Source organism: Topomyia yanbarensis, chromosome 3 (genome assembly GCF_030247195.1).
Source record: "Topomyia yanbarensis strain Yona2022 chromosome 3, ASM3024719v1, whole genome shotgun sequence".
Lineage (NCBI taxonomy): Eukaryota > Metazoa > Arthropoda > Insecta > Diptera > Culicidae > Topomyia > Topomyia yanbarensis.
Genome location: NC_080672.1, coordinates 30974992 through 31002363, shown reverse-complemented (window position 1 = coordinate 31002363; position 27372 = coordinate 30974992). Strand labels below are relative to the sequence as shown.

The 27372-nt window shown below is 36.5% G+C and overlaps 2 protein-coding genes across 4 annotated transcripts in view; one reads left to right on the top strand and one right to left on the bottom strand.

The window, feature by feature from the left end:
- The window catches only part of LOC131686697 (uncharacterized), a 1014555-nt gene that overhangs the window by 296581 nt on the left and 690602 nt on the right, over positions 1–27372 (bottom strand). The window lies entirely within an intron of this gene.
- The window catches only part of LOC131686700 (fasciclin-3-like), a 31943-nt gene continuing 15159 nt past the window's right edge, over positions 10589–27372 (top strand). Inside the window, exon 1 of the mRNA XM_058970611.1 lies at positions 10589–10965. Coding sequence (XP_058826594.1) covers positions 10896–10965 — 70 coding nt within the window. The 5' untranslated portion in view covers positions 10589–10895. The remainder of the gene's footprint in view (positions 10966–27372) is intronic.

Sequence of the window (27372 nt, the reverse complement as noted above, 5' to 3'; positions counted from 1 at the left end):
CAACAATCGGCGTACTAGATCTGTGTTGGTTTATACCCTGGAGGACTTTCGAGTATTATCCTCTCTGTAATTTCTTGAGCCTAAAGTTATTTTGAAAAAAAAGTGATTTTCATGGGTGTATCATAGAAAATTCCACAAACGTGTATTAAAATCAAACGATAGATACATAGTCTTTTCAGAAAAGTTGTTTCTTATTTTATTTCCTACAACTTTGCAGAATACAGTTTTTTATTATTTTCATAAATGATCAAACAAAAATTTGCTTCTCAGCTTTAGGGGGATTAATCACCAAACCAATACTAGATTAAGATGGGATTTCGATCACGTTTTTGCCTATTTGGAAACACTGTGAAGCGGTGCAAAGATAAGCAAGCGGATTTATCTATGTAAATAAATCCCAGCACTAAGATCACATTGGCCCGGCAGCTAAACTAGTGCATTTTGGTTTAAATTTGGAGCGGAGACCCCTGGTGGAAATCAGGACTGTCTTAAGACCACTCGGGGCACCTGGGCACTAAGTAGCCCTTTTAATTGGCACTAAGAAGCACAATAATTGAACGAGTAATTAATTCATACAACCCTGAGATTTATTTTTTTTTAAATTTAAATCAAATCAGGCAACCATATTCAAATTAATAAAGAAGCCGATTTAATCCACCTAACAGTGAGATGAGACATTTCTTACACATATCGCTGTTAGATAATTCATTAGTTTGCAGAACTCACGCAAAATTGGCACCTGATTAGAGGTGAGATGAACGTAATTTTAGTCAAGCACGAATAAAACCTCGAATAAACTGAATAAATTATAGAAAATCAATGGAACAAATAAAATTAACGAATTAATAAAGTAAAAAAATTGAAGAAAGTTACATGGAGTGTGTTGAATAACTAATATATCAAATTAATACAAAAAATAAAGCAAAATAAGTTCTGAAAATTGAAAAATATTAAAAAAGTTATAAAATTAATAGAATAATTTAAATTGTCTCACTCTAACAAATTGAATGAGATAAATAGAAACAATGACTGAAGAGAATTAATAAAATAAAGGAACTGGATAAAATATATGGACTGGAAAAAATATTTTAATAATAAAATGTATGAAATGAATAAAATGAATGAAATGAATAATACGAATAAAACAAAACATAAATTGAGTTAAAAAATTAATAAAACAAACAAAATGAATTACATGCAAAAGATTAACTCATTCATGCCCAACTTTTTTGTAGCGCTTGTAGGGTTCCAAAACCATTTTAATTTGAAAGGGTTGGAGTAATAAAGCACGAAAAACCTGCGCTTCTCTAACTAGAAGCTGTGCATTTTTTTACCTTCCAATCCTCAGTACACATTTCCTGAAAAATTTTCAATAATTCAATTGGGAGGTAAAGGTAGTCAAAGATAGTCTAAATTGATAATATTTATCAGTTTTCAAAAATATTTTACCACAAATTAATTATATTAAAAATTTAATTTTACACCGATAACTGAAAATGTCTCTGGCAGCACTGCTCCACTGGAATTCAATCAGAATAATTGCAATAACATCAGTGCTACGGATTATTCTGGTAGCTTTAAGCACTCAAATAAAAGAGCTACACCAATTATTAATTTCATTAACTCGGCGTCTTTACTGCGCTCCAATATAATAACAAAAATGGCTTGAAAATGGTAATATTCTTGTGTTTGAGCGCAGCAAAAACTCGATTCGGGTGCCGATATTATCGCACTACCATTTGAGCCAATGCGTTGAGCAAAAGATGGCAGGTGCTGCTACAATCACTTGTAGGTTTCCAAAAATGCTCATAGTTCTTGTTCAGTGTAATATTTCTATGTCATTTTGTTATGATTATTAGTCGTCCCTAGAAAACATAAAAATACAAAACAATCCACATTTTTCATCATTTCACAGTTTGATTGTAAAATGGAAAAGAGGATCAAATCTCCTCAGTACCTCCCTATATATAAACGCTCAGTAAAGAATTGAATTAAATTGGAGTTTTTGTCGTTTTTGATTTTTGGTCACATGACCTTCCATAGTGCAACGTTTCGAAGGAATAGCTCTTAATCTTCAGGGAAAAGCAGGGTTTGAACTAAAATTACGTTTACATTTCTAATAATTCAAATATTTTCAAATTTTGTTAGGATTATAAATATTTTCTTTTTTAAGTGGAATGTAATACGAAGTTTGTTTCCGCGAGTGATTTTGCTCTTCACTGAAATGGAAAAACTATTAACAGTGGAACAGCACACAAAATTGGGCTAACAAATATTTCAGATTACTTGAAGATCTTATGACACAACTCAGAAATGGTTAGATAAATATAAGGATAGATGTGAGTCGTTACAGTTGCTACGAACACGATAGGAAAGAGAGAGTGTGGACGTGTGAGGAGTGGTAATTGATGGTTCGTGCTGTGAAACTATTTTGTATATCAGGCGATCCATATTATAAATAATGCAACTGGTAATGTTTACGTCATGGCCAGTGAGTCTAAGCGCGGGATTCGTTTATTTTAGATATTTGCATTCTATATATTATTGGGACCAATTGAAAGAAATTTGTACACACAATATATCCCACCAAATATCCGAGGGTCTTCAAATGTCTCTAAAGGCACACATATTTGCCTTGATTCCATTAATCTGATTTAAAGTAAAGTTAGGGACTATTTGTGTAAACACTTTCGATCATACTTTCGCAAAGGGATTTTTAAACTTTTTTGGAGCTTTACTAACATAACATTATGGACTTTTCCGTTGATGGTCCCAAACTAAATGTTTGCCACATCTACGGATCGCTTGCCGAACAAGGATTTTGTAGCGAGTTTAGACACATTCCGCTTCCACTTCCCGTACAACTTCCTAGTGCAAGTTCGTACACCATGCTCTGGTTGCCGCTTCTGTTCGGTGCCTTTCGAACTTTACATACGTGTTGTATTAATCATTTCATTGTTTTTTCTCAAAATATGTTGAAATTCATCGTTTACTGCCGCTATCATTATACCGCTGTGTTATCTGATGCCACAAAAAATATTTACTAAGGACTTTGTTTTACTTATTGAAAAGCTATTGCTGTCGCCGATTTGGAATACCTAGAACAAAATCCATAGTGAATATTTTTTGTGGCGTGTGCCCTGTTGCCTCGTGTGCGTACAGCTTTGAACGTCTTGTTAAAATGGGATACGTCACAATGTGCGATTTGGAGCTACTACCGGTCCATTCTTACCCACATGCTTGTGTGCAACTATTTCTAGGAATTGGAATTATTTTATATTCATACTAAGCACGGAGTCCCCCAAATCCCGGGCCCCTGGCCCTGGCCTAATATGCCCATGCGTAAAGACGATACTGGTGGGAATAGAAATCGATTCTGGTTTGTGTCAATATGAGTCATTTTTATCTTTTCACTTTGTCGGCCTATTGTGATGTAAAACAGATCGAAAAATATGTGTAAGTGTATTGAAAAATGTAATGTGAATTCAGAGGGGTATGAAAGACAACTGTGCGGCGGCATACTACATTAGTCGTAACACCATTTTGGATCACGAAGAGAAATAGGAAGATAACAAATCTGATCTGTAAGCACAATAATACCATGAAAATATTTGAGAGTACTACTGTAAGTTCAACTGTAAATTGTATGTCGCAATATGAAGAATTGAATTTCATAATCTGAGAGAATTTCACCCGGTCATCGACAGCGGCGTTCGCTAAGATTGCGTTTAACCCGCTCAATGTCGATGACTATGGTGTATGGCACTTCCTAGTCTCGTCCAGACTGGGCTTTTACGGAAATCGATTTCTTTTCAAAGCTTAGGTTATCGAAGTTGCAAATTTTATTTCTCTGCCTTCATATTCGTTCTCAGCGACCTCAAAAATCCTCAAGTAAGATTTTTAAAGAGAAATTACTCAGTACAACTTATTGTCTCAAAGGCTTTGTGCAAATTCTAATGACGTCGAAGGAATATATTTCATAACTTCGAATAGCCAAAACTATAATTTATATCTTGAACTGTTAAATTAAAGAGTGGTACTAAAGAATGTAACTGTATAGTTACATTCTTTAGTACCACTCTATAGTATAGTTTGTTGTTTGCTCAAAAATCCTACAACCTAAAAAAATAATTTAGAACTACTCTTTACCAAATATATTTGCATTCCCTTGTATATTATTAAACTCGTTGAATATATGCACATATGATGAAATGAGATATTGAAATAATAATCCAGTATATAATATTTCACGCACTTATGTACGTGATCTTTTGTCAAATCAATATACCTACCCAAACTTTGATATGCTCTTTCAACAAATCTGTTTTTTTTCGACTCGTCACGTGATGCAAACTGTGGTTCTTATATATCTACAGTTTATAAACAAAGAATCTCTGTTGTTTGATTATTGGACTCTGTGTGCGCAGTATTCCAGTGCGCGCGGATGTTTCGTTTCTCGGTGTTTCAGCTTCTTCAACATTTTCAACGCTGATAGACAGAAAATACAAAATTATGTGTACTGAGACTGATTCTCCCAGTGGCAGGGGACAGACTATTTAGTTTCGATGAGTTGTTTTTCGTTCGGAAGTAGCACGGACGAATTTGACCCGAGTTCGTTATTTGCTTATATTTAATGTATTCTCCTCTGTTGGCTATAAAAGCAAGCTAAGAAGAGATGGATTTAGTCAGCCACATACACATGTCACGAACACTGTTATCAACGCCAGTGATTAAATTTTTCCAAGTATGGCACGTTACGGGTACTACTTCTTCGTATTCCGAAATTAATCTCTAAATGTAGTCCGATTAAGTGCATGGTGCTAAGTCGTGTGAACGTACCTCGGTTTCATCGATGTAAACAAGGATCTTGGTTTTAACGTTCTCATGTTCGACGTAGTCTTACATGTTGTTCCACGCAATGAAGTTTTTTGCCTGGACTAAACTTCTCAACATTACCAGTACACGTTTGCGGACATGGTATAGCAGTATGTATCCTCAAGATTGAGCTTCATTTTTACTGTCATTAATCGTTCCATATCGTGGACTACAGGTCCAATATTGGTAAATCTGAATTTTGTTTTCTCGTAGAACCAGCACTGTTATTTCTGTTTATTTGACTACGCAGCCGGAGGTTACGAAACTGTCTTGCTTGTGCAGTGGATAAGGAACAAAATAGTAGATAGAATTTTTTGGTTAGTTTAATGATAGCTTTGGCTGTCACACTGTACAAGATGGGAAGGTAGAACGGATTTCATAGATATTTGTTGACTTTTAATATCCTTCCCGGAAACAGATTTACCGCACATTACTGCCGCTAATAGTGATTTATAGCACATGAGTTAGAGATGACGGTATTAATGATATATAGGCAGTGAGTGAATGAGTGATTACAAATGCCTCGTAGTTTTAATGAAAACTAAGGAATCATAGAAGTTTTTAGCATGTTTTCGGACTTAATATATTTTTTTTCGAAAATGGTAAGACAAAATATGTTAAGGTTTTTTGCATACTGCAAATCGTCCTTTATTATTGAAAAACAATAGGTAGTGGCAAGCCAAAAACAATTTTTCACTCCCTTTCCAGCTATTAAAAAGAATGGGTTACAAACTAAAAAACCTGTTTTAATCCACCTAGCGGTGCAATTGTGCCTTTCTCATTTCTCTAAACTATAGCACGGAGGCTTTTTATGTTCAACATAGTTGTGGAAATGTCCATTAAATTCTTAGTACATTTTGCATTTATACAGCCAGCCACGAACTTGATGAGCTACACACCAAAAAATAATGAAATTTAAACGACATGTAAATCAATACGAATGTAAACATACAACGATTGAATCAAAAATTTGATTGGAAATTACGTTAAAATCAATTGGAGCATCAAACAGCATACAATTTTCCACTTTCATTCGTGTAATATTACATGTCATTCATTTTACAGCAGTTTTCGAGTAAAAATACATTGAAGTGCATTGGTTTTCCGTTTAAAGAAACTGTAATTTTCAATCCACGTGTAAAATTCTAATAAAATTCGTTGAAGAAAGCACGACAAGTCGTGTGTCTTTGTGGTGGAACTTAATATTTCACATTTATATTCATGCTCCAAATATGTGCATGAAAATAAACTTAAAATTACAAAATATTTTTTTCTGTGTACGTGTCGACGGTGAAACACTTGAAACAAAAAAAAATATCGTACTTCATTAGCCTAATCAGTATTAGATCAATATTATCTGCTTGTTAACTCATTTTGTCATGCGGGGGTGGGTATGTGAGGAGGGCGAAAGTTCCATGAACGAACGACTCCCAAGCTTAAATTGGTATGCTTTGTGATATAGTGGTGGTTTACAGATGATGGGGTTGAAGGGGAGGGGTATGAGGGCTGAGGGGAGATTTAAGGAGATTTTTAAGGGAGGGGAGTGAACGGTACAAGGGAGGGGGTGTAACCCCTCTCCTTAAACCATCAACTACGCCCCTGTTAAAATCCAGAAACCTTATGCGAGTCAAAAAGAAATTTGGACCTCCGGGATTAGGTTGACGTTTTTTAGAGTGATTGCATAACCTTTCTATATGAGAAAGGCAAAAATGAGCTTCTAAATCAACAAAAATGCGGAGGATAGCTTGGTACCTACTTCAAACGCATGGTTTCGAGAAAAACGCATATAAGTTTTATGTTGAAAAACTACTCCTGGTCTCCCTTAAAAAAACTACTACCCTAACCTGCCCCACCCCCATACCACCTACCATCACATATCAACACAAAATAATCAAACTCACACCTCCTCCATATAAGGCTTCGTCAATCATGAGTATTGGCTGCCAAGAAGTATAAGAAATTGGGTCGAATCGAAATACTTCATCAAAGGGTAAATCCAGATTCTAACGGGTTCTCGATCAGGACCTTCATCATCAGCAACTCTAAGCGCCCGAAGACGTTAGTAAAAATCAATAGAAGATATATTGAAACATTGATGTAAATATTCAATAAATTCCCATGAACCTGCATTCATCGAAAATATAATGTAGTTTCAAGTAAAAGCAATGACGTTATGACTAAAACACCCTGTATCCATTGTTTCGAAATTGAGATAGTTATCGGTATTATATTCGGTACTTGCTTTGTAAAACAATTCATTGAAAAAATAAAATTGAATAAAATCCTGTAAGATCTTATTCAAAAATCTTTGACTCGTTGCAATCGAATTAAATTAGTTATGGAATCAGCGTTTCGACTTCATCTCATCAGAATCCGATACTAACTTAGTTAACGTACTAAGCTAGCGCCAGATTGACGCTAGCTCCAAAAAACTTTAGTCTGTTAACTAAGTTAGTGTCGGATTCTGATGAGACGAAGTCGAAACGCAAATTCCATAACTAATTTTGTTATAGGTTTTCTGCTTTTCCCGCGCAAAGATAGTTTTATACAATTTTTTCCTTAATGGAGAAAAAATAGTTTTTACCAAAATTGCTTTCCATTAAGGAGAAATATAGCATAGTGCAATAATACTTTCAATGCAATTAAGCTACTTTCACAGGTAAATCTTCAAATTTGATTTTCAAAGTACTAAAGAAGTCCGCATTTTCATTTCCGTCAGCTTAAATTTAGTGAAAACGATTTGTAAATTTTACTGAAGGCCTAACTATTTCATAGTCTTTGACGTTTAATTATTTTAAGTTTCACGAAGGATACGATAGCATAATTTTGGCAAATTATTCCTTCTATTACTAAAACTACCACTTCTAAAAATTGTGGTATCCACATGAATACTCTGCTTATAATGAGTAATATCATTCAAACCCGGGAAAATACATTAGAAAACTATTGAGTCAAAGCCCAAAGTGATATATGCATGCTAAAATCTGATAACTTCCAGGATTACCAGAAATACAAACCATTCTTCCTCCCGTCCGGGAAACAGTAGATTTCCAACCGATGCAATCATCACCATTGGAATGATTCAAGACTCCAAAGCTCCTGACTATTGCAGCAGGAATGCCCACCCTATTTGCTCGAGATAGCGAGGCCTAGCTGATAAACTAATCGTGAGATGAGGTTACATTCGCAAGCGCGCCGTGCAATATGCACCAAAGGGATCTCACTGGCATTCATCTTTCCCCTAGACTCGAACGAGATCCGATTAATAAAAACCCTTGTTAGCTGTTCACCCAACTGTCAGTACGAATCAGTCTCCTTCCGTGAAACCATCATTGCCTGATTTAACCAAGCGCAGCAATTAGCAGTTAATTATAGCTAAACGCGATAATAATTTCACGGCACGTCACTGCAAACGATTTGACGAGTGAGCAAATTAATAGTCCATAAAACATCATTAGACAATTAGCAAATTCAATAGTATTATTTGCCTGAGGCGCGATCGCGTTCGCATACAAAGTGCCTGTCGACATCAGTCAGCCTTATCAAGAACCTGTGAGCTTTGATCTTCGCCGGGTCGATCGAGCACGATCCTCGTCATCGGACGCTTGTGGGCGACCGAAACTCGACTACTTTTACTCTCACGTGCTGCTTGTTTTGCGTCTCTTCGGTTCGGTTGCGATCTTAGCCAACCGTCCTCTACTTAGTATCGTTATTCCACAGAGAGTGAACTCTTGTTCACGCGAGCAGACAGACGCCATCCATGCACTAGCACTAGGGTTCGTCGCGGTTGCGGTAATTACCGCAACCGCGCGGTATTTACCGCACCCGCACCGCAAAATCTGCGGTGCGGTAAGACACTTTTTCCCGCGGATGCGGTGCGGGAAAGAGCTTTTACCGCGCGGTTTTACCGCAACCGCACCGCAAAAAAATAATAGATAAAGTGATAATTTCGGTTATTCTAAATTGATAAACGGACTGCTATTACGAAAGAAAATCTAGCTGTGTCCGACATATTTTGACGCTATTATTTTTACGACATATTTTGGACACTAGTTATTTTAGTTATTACTTCTAAGTAAGACTTCACAAACTAACCATTTCAAATACATAAAATACAAGATCCAAATAGAGACAAAATTATTAGATCATTTAAAAACAATAAATTTTTACTCTTAAATACAATTTAAAAGTGCATCACTTCTGCCGATTTCTGTTGGAAATCGTTGAATTATGAATCGTTTCCGATATCAATTTTTCAACTGTGAATTTTGATTAATTTGAAGAAATTAGAGATAAACTAATTATGCTGGGACTTAAACACAACCCAAAGAATATAATTATTTTCATCAAACCAAACGAATTTGAAGTAATTGGCAGTAAAGGATACAAATGTATTAAATCGTCCAAAATAAGGAGGGGTCCAAATTAGGATGAATATTCTATCATTCTTTCTCAAAAAGTATGCTACATAACTTTTTTTCGCGTACTTCCATTCAAATTTACGATAGTTTTCTACCAAATTAAGTCCTAATATTTTTCAGTTAACCCTCCAGAACTTGCGCGAATGGTTCCCCGAATGAGCAGCCGCTGTTGCTGAAAGAAGATTTCGCTAGAGTTTCGGAAGGAAAATACAACGGCGCGTGTGCTGGAGGGTTAAGACTATTTTGTAGCTTTTTTGAAACTATTTTTGCCAAATACCACATCGGTTGACTCCCGTTAATTGAAGTTTTTGCCATTGGCTCTTTGAGAAAATATTATAGGAAAATACATTAAATGCTAGAACTTTCTAGAACTAGCATTTAGAAAATCACACTTCATATATTTCAAGGGAGCCATCCTAGTTTCTGAATGAAAATACATATGTTTCTTGAAAAATGCGGAAGTTGGAGTTTTGGGATATTTTGTCCATAAAACCCTCTATTTTTAATAACATTTCTGCTGTATGTTACAAATCATACATTTTTAGCAGATTTTCTAATGTTCAATAATTCTGTACCGGTTGAGACTGGACTCCTGATTAGATGTAATGTATAGAGCAATTTTTTTTCGTCAAATATGGCATCGTTCTTATTGATGAAATACAATGTTTTTATTTGACTGTATTGGAATATATGCGCTACTATATAGAAGCACTGGTATTTCGACTTTAAATTTTTTTGTTGTTGAAATTCCTTTAAGAATGGAAAGTGGTTTTTACTACGTAAATGCGAAAATCATCCATTTAATTTTCATATGTCAAACACATTGAAAATATGACAATTTAAAGAAAAAAATACTTCATTTCTTATTACATTTTCATTACATTTTTTCAATTAACTGGAGGGTTGCTAAAATAAAAGTTTTCCTATTACTGCAGCACAACGTTTTTGAATGTATAATGCTTGCATTTTAAATGTACGGAGTTTTATTAATAGAAAATGCAAAAGTTGATTTTTTCTTAAACATTACATTCTGAGGAGTCTCTTAAAGTTAAATTTCGTGTAAATAAGAATAAAATTTTATTATATATGGTTATACAAATGAACAATTTTTCAACACAATTTTTAAAAATATAAAAATTTACCGCATTTACCGCATTACCGCGCGGTGCGGTGCGGTAAATATAGTGCGGTTGCGGTAAGCGGTGCGGTTTTGATATTTTTTTGCGGTTGCGGTGCGGACAATCCATTTACCGCCCACATCCGCACCGCGACGAACCCTAACTAGCACCACATCGCGATAGAGCGAAAACAGACTGAACAACCACGACTGAGCGCGTGAGACACATTCACGCTCGCTTTCAGTTTCAGTCGCATTAGTACAGCGAGCCAGGTTAAGTGTGATGTAACGAGAGCTCTGCACGGGGAAAAGTGTCACCAATTGTTATTGTTATTGTACGAATCTTTGAGTGTTCCATTTGATTGAGCAGCTGTTGTTAGCAGGGCTACCGAGAGCCGGTTGCAACGATTTACGCGGGGAGAACATTCCGGTCAGACCGGGAATTATTTGTGTGGCAAGAATAAGACGACGTCCGGCTGGTGATGGACGGGAATTTGCAACGGCGACGGCTCAGCTCGGTAGCGATGTGGACCGCCACGGGACTGTGTGTTGGTGAGTACAGATACGATATAAATAAACCCTGCCGGTTTGCCGAAGGTCGTGTCGGTTTGGTCAGTCATCGATTGTAACGATTTTGGCTGGTGTAAAGAGGGGTGATGAACTGAGGAAGGGGTGCTGTTCAAGATAAAGTTGCAATCGGAGTGTAAACATTCGAGGCTTCACTGACTGGTCAATATTTTCTTCACCGGCGCAAAACAAAATATTGAAGAGCGTGAACGATTGCGGTGGGGTGGTTCGAAAATTAATATGTTGCGAAGCATTTAGTCGAAAGTTTGTGTTTGAGTTTACGTGAATTTTGCTAGATAGTACCATTTATTTATTCGAAATAGAAAACTTTGTTCAAAACGACATTCGCGAATTTTACGATATTTATTTTGCAGCATGAGGGTAAGAGCCGATACTTATATAGAATAATTAGTCATGTAGTTCGAATTAACGTTTTGGGGATTGCACAATTTCTCAGGATTGAGATCATCATTATTTTTCAAAGCTAAAAAATACGCTAAATTCAGAATCAAGATTTATTTCACATATCCTACGACCGTGAAGCACCGAAGAATTTTCTTTCTTGTGTTGATAGAGATCTAGATCTTTTACACTATGGTATCATATATTACCAGCTATTTTATTTGGATTATTTATTACTATTCTTGGATATAACTTGATATTTCACATTTTTTCTACAACATATTCAATTAAATTTCGGTTATGCTAATATTCAGCAAAACTAGTAAGCCATGATTTAAATATCATATGCGTAGAATTCGATTTATGAAAATGCATAACAATTAGCTAAGTTTCCACAGTTTCAGCGAAATAATTTTGGCCGCCTAATTATTTCAGTAAAATATTGCAGATGTTCAACAAGCAGAAGTTTTTGTATAATCATCAAATGTAACCAAAAGCTTGCTTGTTGGTGATTTCAGTCACCAATAGTAGACTGCAAGGTAATGGAAGACTGCGGAACACGTGACAAAGTTCAAATGATCAGCGTAAACCGCTTTACGATCTTCCATAAACAGTTATGGTGTTGCTTCCTTATGGGACTCCTGATTTAATGCTAAAGTTAGTAATGATCTGAGGGTGCGCAGAACTGTAAAATTTATATTCGAAGGCCGACCTTAAAACAGTATTCACGCTATTATACGAAAAGATATAATAGTTCATACTACTGTTTCAAATATTCCTTTAAGATTCGATGAGTAACAAATTTATATACAGGTTGCATAAAATACGGTTTCCAAGTAAACATTGCTCCTTCGACTTATAAAAAACACCTGTTTTAATGCATTACTGGTGTAATTGTGCCTTTCCAATTCATTAAAATAAGGATTTCATGGTATGTAATATAAATAACATATTTTATTGATAAATAATCGAATCGTAGCACTAGGTTTTATAAGAAAGTAGAAAATCCGCTTATTTGAAGTATTGTGTATTCAAATGTACACCTACAACAGTTGAATAGCAGATCTAACAAAAGAAATTTAATAATTAATTTAGAGCATCTAACACGGTTTAATGTGGTAAATATCATGGAATTCAGGAGCCGTTGGTGAACAGGCCCGTTGCATGCGGGTGGCGTTACCCTTAGGGGAGGAGGGCGCTGAAATCTTGTTTTATAAAATTAGGATAACAGTGCCATTTCCAGGTACACACTCAACTGAAAAAGAAAGCCGATGTGAATACCGAAGGGGCACACTAGGGCATTGCAAGAAAAAAGTTTTTATTTCAATTCTCAAAGGCCCCCCCTCCCATATTGTGACAAATGTCAAAGTAAGCGTAGATGCCAAATTTCACATCATTTGGACAATTTTAGACCCCCGCCCACTTCGCTTGAAATTTTTGAAATTGGTACTATGGGAAAATATAGAGGAAAAATATACTAAATGCTATAATTTTTAAGTAGCTATCAGAAAATTATAATTTATACCTTTTTTAATGGAAATGACCTAAGTCTTTGAAGGGAGATATTCCTCTTTCTAGAAAAATAGGAGAAAGTGAGGTACTGGGTCAGTTTGACCCCAAAATCCCCTATTTTTCATAATTTTTCTGCTTTGTGATGCAAATCCTACATATTATAGGACCTTTTGTCATTAATATTAAATTTTATAATTTTCTCGTGAATATATCTCTATTCTTCTTCAATCAATTTTCATGATATGTAGCTTGTTGAACGCGGAAAATTCTTATGAATACAACAAAAATTAATTCGTTAGCGGAAAAATTCAGAAACATTAAATTTTTGGACATTAACTCTACAAATCACATTTTTTTCGTTAAATGTCCTAATACCTCAACTTCCCCTATTTTTCCAGGATGGAAACTTTTCTCATGCGATCCTCAAGCGTACTTTACACCAACTAAAAGTAGTAAATTTAATAAGAATTTTGTTGTTAAATGGAGTTAATATGTGCAATTTTATGATAGAAATGTGAAATCGAGACTAAATATAAGATAATTTGATGTTTCCGAATTTTACCCATAACGAATCTATTTTTATTGTGTTCCTAAGGATTTTTCACGTTTAACAAGGTACAGTTTATGAGAATTGATTGAAGAATAATAGAGATATATGCACGAGAAAATGATAAAATTTAATATTAATGACAAAAGGCCCTATAACCCCAACTTCCCGTATTCGGACAAAGGTCTAAAAGGTTCCGTTCGATTTCTGAGATTTTTTCACATTAGAAAAACTTCAAAATATGTATGATTTGCATCACGGAGCAGAAAAATTATTAAAAATAGAGAATTTTGAGGCCAAAATGACACAATACCCCACTTTCCCCTATTTGTCCAGAAACAGGAATTTCTTCCTTCAAATATTAAGGTTATTTATTTTAAATAGAGGTATAAGTCGTAATTTTCTGATTGCTACTTCAAAAGTTATAGTATTTAATATATTTTTCCTCCATATTTTTCCATATAACATATTTCAACAATTTCAAGCGAAGTGGGCGGGGGTCTAAAATTGTCCAAATGATGTGAAATTTGGCATCTGAGCTTACTTTGACATTTGTCACAATATGAGTGGGGGGCCTATGAGAATTGAAAAAAAATTTTTTTTTGCAATGCCCTAGGGCACACGGCTTAGAATCCGCAAGGGTGCCAGAAGACCACGCTACGGCCCTGACAGTCCCATTCAGATTTATTCATAATAAATGGTGTTGTTTGTTTTTGAATGTAATGTTGATAAAAGAACATAACACCGAACATGTTCGAGTTGTACGATACGAAAATTTCCACTACAAACACTTTTAAACACCTAAAAAAATAGCAAAAATTATTGCAAACCTTTTCCCGATATCGGGAGGAGTTCCGCAATATCACAAACTTGCCGGTGACCGACCTAGGCCTAACTAGTCCTGCACTAAATTAGATCTATGATCGAAATGCCACATGAGATTTTTTGGTGTTCCTGGAAGCACTGGGAACTCCTTGTTTGGGTTAAAATTTCAAAGACCAGAAACAGTTTATTTTAGTTTTGTGTCCGGGCTCCCTCTAGCTGGTATATTTGGTGGCCTCTCAAGAGAAAAATGTAAGCCTTTACAAGAAATCTCTTCTGCCTATAGTTTTTAGGAGCAATAAAATATGTCTCTCCATCCGAATCACGCTTCCTAGACCAGCATATATTTCTCCTTAGTGGAGAAAATTTTTGACAAAAACTCGTTGCATGTTAGTAGATCACTCGGACTCTCCTTGCAAGAGCAACACTTTTCACCATTCTCAATGAAAGAGTAATCCCAATGATATTCCGTGCAATTGTCTTACCAAGCCTTATTACTAAAACTTCCCATTTGCTTGTATTTTGTGCATTGCTGCACACGTACGTGCGGTACAAACAGCTGAACAGACAGACGATCCTTGTCAAACAACAGTTTGAAGCGACACGCCATTTTCCCCCGTCTACTGCGATTGCCATTCAAAATCTTCGCTCACTGAGGCAAGAGGTCCTTCAGCCAATCCTATGCTTTATTACTTTCACGCATGGCATACTTAAATCGGTAAATACACCGTCCATCTCTACTTTGCGAGCGGGTATGTAAACGTGGCAGTACTTCATAAAAGGCATGTCGCTTGTAACACCATTTGATTGTTTTATACAGTACTAGCTAACACCCATCGCGCGTTGCTGCGACTTTCAACGAAATAGGAGGAAAACACAATTTGTTCCAAAGCGCCATCTGGCGGGCAGATAATCTCCAACTAATAGCACACAAACACGCCCCATACCAAATACCTACTGTGTGCAAATTTTTACGGAAATCGGTTAAGCCGTTTGGGAGTCTATAAATCATATACATACAAACTTTGACTTTTCTATATATAGATAGATAGATATCACAATTATGAGATTATCTTGGCCAATTTTCGAAATACATGTAACGACTGACTAGTTCTTTCAAGGCCTTTAGAATGCTTTGCCAAAGATCAGATATAGTACGACCAAATTCAATGTGTGTGATTTTAAACGGGAAGTCGGAATTTTGATGACGAATCTGCGCGAATTGAAAAATCTGCCAGAATATCTTTCGTAAGAATTCTATCACCAACCTTTTCTTAGGATTTACACTCACGCGATTCTTGCTAGACTACAGACAACGAAGACTTCAAGCTGTTGTTGGAGAAATCTATAATCCTCAATTGAGCAGATTAGATGAAACGTATGGAGAACGCCTGCGAAGGCGCGGAGAGGAATCTTCAGCACTAATTGCATTGAAGGAAAGTATAAACATCAACGGTCCCCAGTAGCTTCCCTAGGTTATTTCTGACGTAGAAGTAAATGCCAAGTTTCTTCGCTGAATTCTAAAGAAAGATTCCAATTTAATTTAAATGCACTATGCTCAAAATTAAACAATTGAAATTATATGATTAGCAGCATAATTACCGATTTTTTTTTGAGATATATTCGTTAACGCAAAAGCAGGTTTCATTAGTAAAATACAATAAATACAGCTTACAGATGAGTAATGGAACCCATACAAATACTTCGACTTTTTGAAAAAATATGAGATTTTTTAAAATAACTTTTGGCATCCCTGCGTATGAGAACAGGACCCGCTCCTCGTGGAAAACCAAGGCAATCCGCCGAACGATCAGTCGAATTAATCATCCTAGTCTAGTTCATTTGCCGAGCGGTCTTATCGCACTGATTGGTGTTCCTAGAGTCGATATTGAGAAGTCTGTCTCTCACTCTTTAGCTTACCTGCGCAAAAAAGAGGACACTGAGAACCCACCTCAGACGGTCCCTGTGACTTGAGCAGGGACTAGGCTCAGGTCCCGGATTGAAAGATGATTTAAGCCGAGAATAAACTTTGGGAATCATTTCGTCGACATCGGCAACGCCCAGCGTTTGACTTACAACGGGAACTGAGTGTAATTCTAAAACATAAACATTGCGAAAATCAACGGCGAATTATAGCGGAACAGTTTTGCTAATTTTGGTAGCTGCCTAAATTGGATATCGCCCGGTTGCCAGATTTTCTTCCAAGCTTTCTTACACTTTACACCTGATATTTGAAGAAACTTCTTACCGGGGGTTCAAAGACATATTCCCTCCTGCTTATTCAATCAATTCAGAAGTGATGGAACCAAAATAAAGCAATCCACCATATAGACCCCTGAAGGACAGATTCCTACGCACAAATACTGTAATCAGACGGTACAGTATTGGGTACCCTGCGCGGAAAATGCTGTAGAGAATGCACTACAACCGACTGACTACTCGTCTACGGTAAACGAATCCAAAGAACGCTTTTCAATACCATTACTGCCGTTACAAGCATATTTGTCCCATGTTCTATGGGATTTCCTATATACATGGGACAATTATGTTTTGACTAAATTGGTGGCACCTGTTCAGACAAGCATCCAGCACCCCAAAATCGACTGCCAGCACCTTCGGCGAGGAATTTAATATCAATGACGGCATGTGTGTGCTGATAACTACAAGAATCAAGAAAGAATTTCTGAAGTAAAAAAACACTACAAAAAGCCTGTCTGTAGGATCTTGTTCACGGAGTCTGATGCGTGTTGAGATATTCATTTTCAGGGATTACATTCGATAGTATTATAAGGAATAGGTTTTGCCTCTCACATTCGCACAATACGAACGCCGTTGAGAATAAGTCATGTATACGAACATCTGCCATAACATTTTGTACGGAAAACTTGGTTCTGATGTTATATTGCATGTTGTTCTTCGCTATGAAGTTTCCTACCTGGGCTAAACTTCTGAACGCTATCAAAACATAGTTTTTAACGTATTATAGCTAAATGTAGGTCACTTTCGCGAGTTTAAGCTCTATTTTAACTCTTACTAGTTTTTCCGCATCCTGAACTGTGGGTTGCGCGTCATGTTAAGTTGTCTGCCGGATGATTTTTCTCTATACACCTATTAACGGAAGAAAAAATATGCAACTAGAGGCTTTCATTGACACATTGCTTTGCTATCCTTACTATCCCAATATCTTAGAAAGTCCGAAATACCGGGAATCCGTTAAAATCGTTAATTAAAATCGCAGAAGTGTTCAAATCGGGTGGAAATTTATTCAGCTATAAAAATTTCTGTTTTGCGAGTAGCTGGATATAATTTTAGCCGGCTTTGTAATAACCCACTCAGCCTGCTTTGACCCGTTCTCACTCTTTACCGTATTGCCATACCATTTCAGTGCCCCTTCAGAATAGTAACGTGAATTGAACTCGGTAAAAATTTTAAAAATGGTGTTTTTACCAAGTTGCTCCAATACAGCCAAAATACGTTTTGAGTGGTGCCTGTTACGACGCAAATTTCACTTCGCTTTCCACAGGTACAGTTTGCTTGCCAAATGTGGTATTCCGATGCGCATGTAATGCAATGTCAACCAATCCTTGAATCTTTTTAATACTACTAAGATAATTGAATTGACGATTTTTAGCAACGTGCCGTTTTAGTCAATATATTATGGTTCCTGATTTTGTATACTGCGACATCCGAAAGTGCTAAAAAATGTACAAAGATAAATATAATAAAAGCTCATTGTGCTGGAACCACCCTAGGATCGGAAATGCATACCGGATCGAAATAGAACAGCCTCGTCGGCCGACGAATGTCTGGAGAAAGAGAAGTTACAGCACACATATGTTTATAACGTAAATCAACTGGATGTTTGAGACGGAATTCCACTGTTTACTCGAGTGTATCAAGCGTAGCTATAGCGCCATGTTGTTTGAAAGATCCACAAAGTCCTTCTGCTACCAGTCTTCCAGTCAATGCTAATGCGGCGTGAAATGATTATTTAAACAAATTATCGTACTCACACGCGGTGTCTTTGTGACAACCACAGTAGTATGTGCTAATTCGACCTTAGAGAGGCAATATGTAACATTACTCGAAACGTTTAAATGTATCGCAAAATAACCAATTCTATTGTTGAAATAGTTAACATCAAAATTAGATAATAAATAATTTTGTAGTTAAGTTTCTTCTGGACGATCTTGCTTATAAACACGTGTGTTTTAATTTTGTTATGAATAAAAAACTAACTCCAACAAGGATAGAGATGATATCATTTATCACAACAGTACTAACTATTGCCGCAGCTCTCACTCGTATCTATTTGTAAACAAATGCTAATCAATACGGCACGTAATTCCAGAAGAACATTTGTCAATTGAGGACGGGTTCTATATGATTAGTTTGAACGATCGCCACGCTGTCTTTGTTGCGAGAGTCAGGCAAATCGGTATCGACGAATTTAATTGGGGACAAACTTGCGAAATTCAACTGCATTTGTATACGATCTTATACTATATAACACCCAAAACTAGACATTATTACGTTTTCGACAAAAAGAAGAAAAAAAAACTTCGTACAGGAAGAAAGTGAATTTTAAATCATCGAATCGATATTCGAATCCGATGCTCGATGAGTTGAAGCAGGGCGATGTACTCTCTTATGTATTAATCGACATACGCCCGCTGGAAGTCTAAGGAGCTGAACTATAATCACGAAATCTCATATGATTTTAAACTGGTTTATGCGATTTTAGGTCTAAAAATCTAATAAGGTTGGCTATTAATTTTTCATTTGAATACAGTTAGTTGCGGAACCAATTTTTTTTTAATTTAGTATTATTAGTTTCCATTGGATCATTTAATTTCGTTAAAATTTTAACAGATCAAACCTAGTAACCGTTTTATGTAGACTAGAAGAATTGAGCAGTTATTACTGAGAGAGACGTTCATATTTTAATTCAAACAGGACTTTTAGATTGCGCGATCCCAGTAGGTTTTGAAGAAACTGATTTTAATCATGAAAGGGTTTGTAAAAGAGCATGCAAAAATCGGACTGACTACACACTCTGACAAGATAAAGTAGGATAGGGGCCGTACACTAATTACGTAAGGCTGTTTCAGAGCTTTTCAACCTCCCCCTCCCCCAGATAAGAGTTCGTAAGATTTTGGTGAACTCCCTCTCCCTCTACATTAGATCTTATCATGCTTATCGTAATTAAAAACAATCAAATTGTTAATTCATCAAATAATAAGATAGCGAAAACGGTATGTATAGAATTATTACAAGAAAACTCATGACGAAATTTAACTGTAATCATCTGCAGAATTTTAATTGCATACCAATCTCGCCCAGTAGAAAGAATAACTGTTGTCAGATATTTAGTAACTCCAATTTGATCCACATGATCTGCTTTGCTATATTCCACTCCCTTTGAATCTATTTTCTTGAGATGTGGAATTTAAAAGAGTTTATAATCTCTTCTGGCATGAATTTATTCTGAGTTCCAGCTGTAACGCATATCGTACGCATAGCTCCGAGTTAACCATCTTCGAATTTTCCTGAATTAAAATACAGTTCACACTCTGGAAATATTCGACACTCAAGATCTTTGACAATCGCATGTTGGAACATTTTCCAGATACCTTGCGGGTTTGAATCGAATGTTTGAAAAGAACAAAGTCGGTCTAACAACACGAAGGGTATCAAAACTTCTTAACTTGTAAGGCATATTGTGACTGCAGTTCCCGAACAGAACAATGTACAACCAAGAGCCAAAAAATTACTCATATTGTTTGATATACAAGGATTATATGGTACAAATGAAAATAGTTCCCTTTTCTTATTAAAAAGAATATTTTCCTTATGGATTTAATTTTTTAAACTTGCTTTATGATATTACGCAAGAAAGGACAAACCCTCCCTCCCCCTCAGATAAGAATTTGTAAGATATTTTGAAACTCCACCTCCCCCGATATGCCCTTACGTAATTAGTGTATAGCCCCATAGACGAACGACCGGTAGGAAAAAGCCAAAATAAATTAATTCCAACACCATCGTCCAGTCATCCGAATACCCAGCGGGATCGAACCATTCGGGTATTTGGGACCAAAACTCTTCTTCAAATAAATATTGTCGTTATATCAAACTACCTTAAATTATAATACACATCCATAAGACACTAATAATGCAGTTTAAACAAATTTGTCCAAGGTTGCACAGGCTCTGGTTACTTTCCGAGAAACCAACTCAGTACGGACAACTCGCGTGGCTTATCTAACGAGCTGCGAGCTGTTTCGGCACATAAAATGCCATTTAATTGAGTTTGGTCACTCCCTCTAACGATTCGTTACGTTCGTTCTTGGAAGAATCCAACTCAGGATCCAGAGGGGATATTTTTAAATATTCTTGGAGTCTTTTTTCTGGATTCGGATGAGGTGGCACCCAGGATCCTGATCCAATCCTTCTTAACATTTTTAATCAATACTTGTCAAGGTTCTGTTCGAATCATTTTCAACATACTGATGGAGCGCTATTCTGGATTGTGATTGAATCATCAGAAAATTTCAAATAAAATATGGGGCATGAATTCCGATTCAGGTCTTGAATTCTACTAAATATTATAAAGTAAAGATTTGATCTTGCAATCCTGCTCAGTATTTTGACGTAATCTTAACTCAGGATAGCGACATAGAATTTTGATAATAATCAGCTCATGATTTCACAGAACCCAGCTCAGGATTCTGACGACATCCTCATAAAGATTCTGAAGAAATTGGGCTCTGGAAAATGATGAAATTCTTCTCAGGAGTCGTTTAAAGAATGATATATTCAAATTACTGAGGATGCATCCGCCACAAGCCAAAAATGAAAATATGAAGGTTAAAATATAAGATAAGATCCGTCGGAATCCTGAACGGAAATGTTGTTAGAATTAGAAAAGTTGTAATTTTATCAGATTTAGAAGTAAAATTTTATTAGAAACATCAGCGAAATACTGAACATCTACCAGACTCAAACAAGTTTCCTTCCGGGAAAATCTTTATCAGGAATCCATCAAAATACTGAAAGATTATAGTTGATTCAGGTCTGTCTATACGCATGGGCACTATAGTGACTCACGGTTGTAGGGAAAAACTTTTAAATGATTTAAACTAGCGGGAATAGCACTTTTTGAACTCCTTTTGTGGTCCCAAATGCCTGGGCAAAATTAGGAAGCGTTTGATTGCTTACCGGGTTAGGGCATTTCGTTCAAAGTTTGTATGAAATTTTATATAGGAAAAGCAATTATTTTGCATTTACGTTAATAAGGATCGCCATGTCATCCGATATGAAAAAAACGTCTTAATGAAACTATAGTTCAAACCTCGATGACTCTTAGTTACGAGTTTCGGAAAAATGGTTTTATCGTTTTTAAAACTTATGGTTCAAACTACAGACACTTTATACACAGACTAGCGAAGTGTCAAAAAGTGCAGCCAAACGAGCATGAGGGTTTTGAGAGGGGAACTGCAAGAGGAAGCCCATGCAAAGCTTATGGGAGCTTCCGTGATGCCATTTTACATTCATGGTTGCTAGTTTTACTGTTTTCTCTCCGCAAGTCTGTGTCTGTAATTCAAACGAATAGAAGAAATTCATTATTTCTTCCAACACTGTCAGTGCAACATCGATATCGACATTTCAAACTGAAATAACATAGACGTAGTCAAAAAATGAAAAGAAGAATCGGGAAGGGTGGGAACGTGCATGTAGTCCCTCTTTCCGATTGTTTAGTATAAGTATAAGACGTAGAGTACATCTTCAACGCAGGTTTGAACCGTCGTATTAAGAAGAGATCTTGGGTGCTTGAGTATCACTATTTAATGGCACAGCTACTATGTTATTTGAAAGGTTGCAACGCTACCTAACCTTTCGGTTAAGATCGTAACCAAAGCTTATATCTTTTAAAACCCATTTTTATTCAAGACAATAAGGTTTGAATATAAATTAGAACAAGAAACTTAATGATGGTTGACAATATTTATTTGTTACTATGAGGTTCGCATATGAAGTGAGAATATTTAATCATTTTACAACTTATAAATTTTATTTTGGTGCAGTAGTAGACATAGCTTGGGGTTCCTTCAGGTATCTGCTACGCCGCCATGATTTCTATGCCAACATCTAAAACGTCGCGTTAGGGTCGATCCACAATAAACAGAATCAATTTCATTAGACACAATTTTGTGATACTCGAGTTCGTTTAATTTGTTGGTGAATCATGATGAAAAGTTTTTGTTATTCACCGAGATGTCCAAAACAACACTATTCATCAATTGGCGGTGCAATATTTAAACTTTTTAACAAACATCTAATGATTGAGGCATGCCGTGCCGTGTCTGAATAGTGAAGGTCGAACTTCGAGCAAAACGAGCAGAACAATTTGAACTGTCAGTGGGGCCCATAATTTGTATGCCCGCTGAGATGTTGACTTATGTCAGTTCAATACAAATGGGCTAGGGGTGCCATATACGTGGGTTCCTTAAATTCAATCAGGCGTGCCTAAAAAAATATCATCAGCGGTAACACTTCTGTCAATTCCCAGAATCAGTAAGCTTTTTATAATCTCATTCACGAGTAAGTACCTGGTTCCTTCAACATTTACACCCACTTTTCCACGTATCCTAATGATACGAGAAGACAGGGGAGGGGTAAGATTTTAAATTGACAGGGCAATTGCAGAACTTTCTACTACTAAATGAATATCCTGGAATGTATGGATAAATTTAAATGTTAAAAACAACTTCTCCGATCAGTTGTAGACAATTAAACTATCTTTCTCATTTTTACTTGGAGTTATAATACGAAGCATACAGTGCCACCGAAAATTTGACATGGTGGTTTTTCTCCATATAAATTGTCGAAAAATCCCATACAAACTTCAAGCACGTTGGTCCGGTACCCGAGCAGAAGAAAATAACTGCGGAATACTAAATTCAGGTATCAAGACCAACGACTGTTTACCACAATATGGTATTAATGAGCTCTACATAAGAGGTAAAATACCAAAATAAAATAACACAGACATGTTCTACAAATAACTTTTTGATAATGAAACGAGTTATTATAATACCTGAATAATAATAAAACATTCTACAACCTTCCAATAACAAAATTAACGCTATGGAGGTGTTCAATAAGGTATTGATTTGGTATTTGTAAAAATCAGTGGAATACGTAAATAATACGAAAATAAAGTATTGAAATTGAGGTATTGAGCAGGTATTGAAAAATGTTTCTTCAATGCCTGATCAATACCTCAATGAGGTATAATAATTAATTAATACCAAGTTTTGGTCTGAATACCAAAAAATGTTATGCTCGGGTTATTGCCCAGTTATTTTCTCCTGGTCGGGTAGCTAGACTTGTCCGATTTGCTTCAAATTTGGAGCAAGTACTCCTGGTAGGACTAGGAATCGACTCAGGGGTGGGCCGATAGGGGTCATTTTTTCTTGTCACTAGTATACACTGGTACTAAACTACAAAACCTGTTTTAATCCACCTAGTGGTGCAATTGTGCCTTTCTCATTTGTCCAAACTACGATCCCATTACTGGTTATGTTCAATATAACGGTGGAAATGAATATTACGACCATTTCATGGTTCAATTTTTCATAATCTATGGATCAAATCAGCCTTTTTTATGGATCATTCACACTGTTTTATGGATTTTCAGTTTTGTTTTATGGAACATGGACAACTTTTTTATGGATCGTGTCACAATTCTTTATGGATTATTTCAAATATTTTATATGCAAAAGTGCATTTTCCCTATTACATATTCAGTACGATTTGCACATACATAAAATGGATCGACAGCCACGATCTTGAGATGCTATGTGTCGACACTGAAACATCGCTTGAAACCAGCGGCGAATCAAGGAAGAGGATCCGGGGGGTCCGGACCCTGCCGAAAATTTTCAACTTGTTAAGAAATTTTAAACTAGTTTCAACTTTAAAGTAGCAACCCCTCATTGCATACTCCTACCTACGCCTAAATAAGCAAAAAATTCGTGGCCGGGATTAGATTGACGATTTTTTGAGTGATTGCATAACTCTATGAGAAAAGCAAAAAAATGTCGAGGTCCAAAAAAGTCAATTTTCGCCAAAAAAATTTTTTCGATATTACATCCAATCTCGACGTTTCATGACATTTGGCATCAAAAAAAATATTCGATTTGGAAATTTTCCTTTACTCCCCCCTTTGAGCATTTTTCAGTTCAGTTTATATGGGAATTGGCTGTGTGGCCGCACTCTTCAACCCGTTATTCCGGAACCAGAAGTCCAATCAACAAAAAAATCAATAGCAGCCGATGGGAAGGTTGTACCTTTCATTTGAGACTAAGTGCAAATCGGTCCAGCCATCTCTGAGAAACAAAGGTGTTTTTTTCCACATACACACATGGTATATGACTCCCGGCCATCCGGGCCGGGGTTAGGTTGACGATTTTTAGAGTGATTGCATAACTTTTCTATATGAGAAAGGCAAAAAGGAGCGCTCCTGCCTCAAAAAGTCATGGGTCGATATTGTCAGTAGCATACTCAAGGTGGAATAAATATAAATACATTGTTTGGGACTCTGTCGTCTATTATCTGCATGAAATTAATTGAATTCTCCATACCAGCAAACAATCCATTCTGGTCTGCACCCAAACATTATCTTCTCAGAATACCGGTCTTGGTGTACTTACAACTCTGCAGTAAAAGCTTCGTCGTGATCGAAAAACTAGTTGCGAATGCGATGATACAATTACTTGCATAATATAATCACTTGGTTCAAAAGATCGACGCATGTCGATAAAACTGTTTGTTGCGTAAGTTACACCCATATTCGATTTGGTACTAAAAAGGCGGCTATAGTTCGATTTTTCTCAGCACTTCTTTTGAGGTCGATGTATGAGTATACCAAAACTGCCGCGAGTTAGTTTTGTGGAAACCGCCTTTCGACTCAGTCTCATTACAATCCGATACTATTTTAGTGCCAGGACTAAGCCGGATTGACGCTAGATCCAAAAACCGAGACACAATTCGTGTTCCTAAGCAAACTCCTAGTTAAGCGTGTTGTCTAGTATGGAAAGGATGAGACAAAGTCGAAACGCAAATTCTATAGCTAGTAGTGGTGTTACCCAATTTTTTCCTCTGTGGCGAAAATTGGTCCTTACCTAATTTTTTTTCCTTACAGTAAAAAGTTCTAATAACAGGTTTATTTCGAAATTTAATGTACGGTTGGTAAGCATATAAATAACGCAACAATTGACTAATTCCATTCACTACAACAATACTATAATCGCTCAAAATCGTACTTTCTTGTTTTTCTCCTGAGATTTTGAAACCAATACCCTATTGAACACAAGAAGTATTCTACTTCTGCATTTTTTATAATACAGGATTGGTTTTGAAATTAATTACATAGCCTATATTAATAGATTCGAGTAGTTTTGATGATTCACCTCGGAAGCAGTTCCAATCAACTTTAACTTATCAAAAAGGCATTCAATCAATATTCGGAATCTAAAAGGTGCTCGTACCAAAGCTCTACCTGCGGACACAAATCGACGATATCCTTTTCTCAAGTGCTTCTCTGCAGAAGGCAGTAATGAGCACCGCATTTATAGTTTCGTTGATACGAAAAGAAAAGAAACTGATCTTCCGTCCAGGACAGTTTACAGTATGGTAATGATATCAAACATTGACGAAAATGACGTATAACAAGCGTTTCAATCAGCAGCATCAAGCAGATCCTTTGAATGTAGACCAAACAATTAATGAAATAGTACGAAACCCGAGCAGATACTATTGAATACAATTAATCACTCAAATTTCGTATTTTAATCAAACAAAATTAAGCACATTTGTAATCAAAATGATTCAAACTACTGATAAGGCGGTTTTCTTTGTTAAAAAGATTGCATAAGATCTCTCTTTCTGAAAAATGAACTCGTTGAATACATCATGTCAGACACAGACAGTCAGCCAAGTTCTTATCACCACCGTTGCGCAGTTCCAATCCACAACAACGATGCAGCTATGGGGAAACAGTTTGCCATCCAAACGAAACAGTTGACTCAACTCGTAAGGTACAAATATATTTGTGACTCACCACCAGCAGCGTACGCCTCTTCGGTATGTCAATACATACCTTCGGTCGACAGCACGCCCTATTTTTGTTACGCCCGTACATGGATGCTGATTGTTTTACTAATGGAAAAGGTGTGCAGTAATGTTTCACGAAGATCTGAATCTCAAATAAGTCGAGGAATTTGCGTTTCGGCTTCGTCTCGTCAGATTCTGGCATTTAAATCAAGTCCAGATTCGAAATATTTTTCGAGCACCACTTTTATTGAGATATCAGCGAATTGTTTGGTGATGGATCAACTGTTCAGATCATAGTAAAAGATACAAAAAGAGCTGAAATTCGACAGAAAAAAATAAGTGTGCATAGAACAGGTGACGGACTATTGCTTTGATCCCAGATAATACGTATGTATATTGTCTTAAGATAAGTTAAAGCATTCCATCAAAATTGAGCGGCTAAAAAAACACCAAAACAGCTAAAAACAAGTTCCACAACAAATGATCGAACTTCTTCGACCGTAATAGGCCTGAAACCAGTTTGCGGAAAGTTCAAAACTTGCACTCCCGTCGCGTTAAGTAACTCTAAGCGTCGGCAGGAATTTATGAAGGTACACCTACGATTGTCACAAGTCAAACAATAGACTTCCAACTTCAACGATAGTAAAATGTTTCTCCTTCAATGTTTTCTTCATTGTACTATTTTCTATCATACGAGCCAAATCGTCTCAGCCAGCATGTATAGTATTGCATACATATTTTACGTTCGAACTGCTTCCAAGTCACCATGATTAAACGCTAAACAATTATTTAGTGTCACACTTTACGCTACAACCCCCCCCCCCCCTCCCTAGCCCAAAGCGGAACACTATGACGAACCGAGTCAACACGAGACGAACACACCGCGCCGCAATCTCCGACATGTGGTTCAAGATTAGCGCGCGTCTCATTTTGCGGTTAAGATGTTAAACTAGCGGAACACTGGGCGGTTACTGGCGCGTCATCATCGA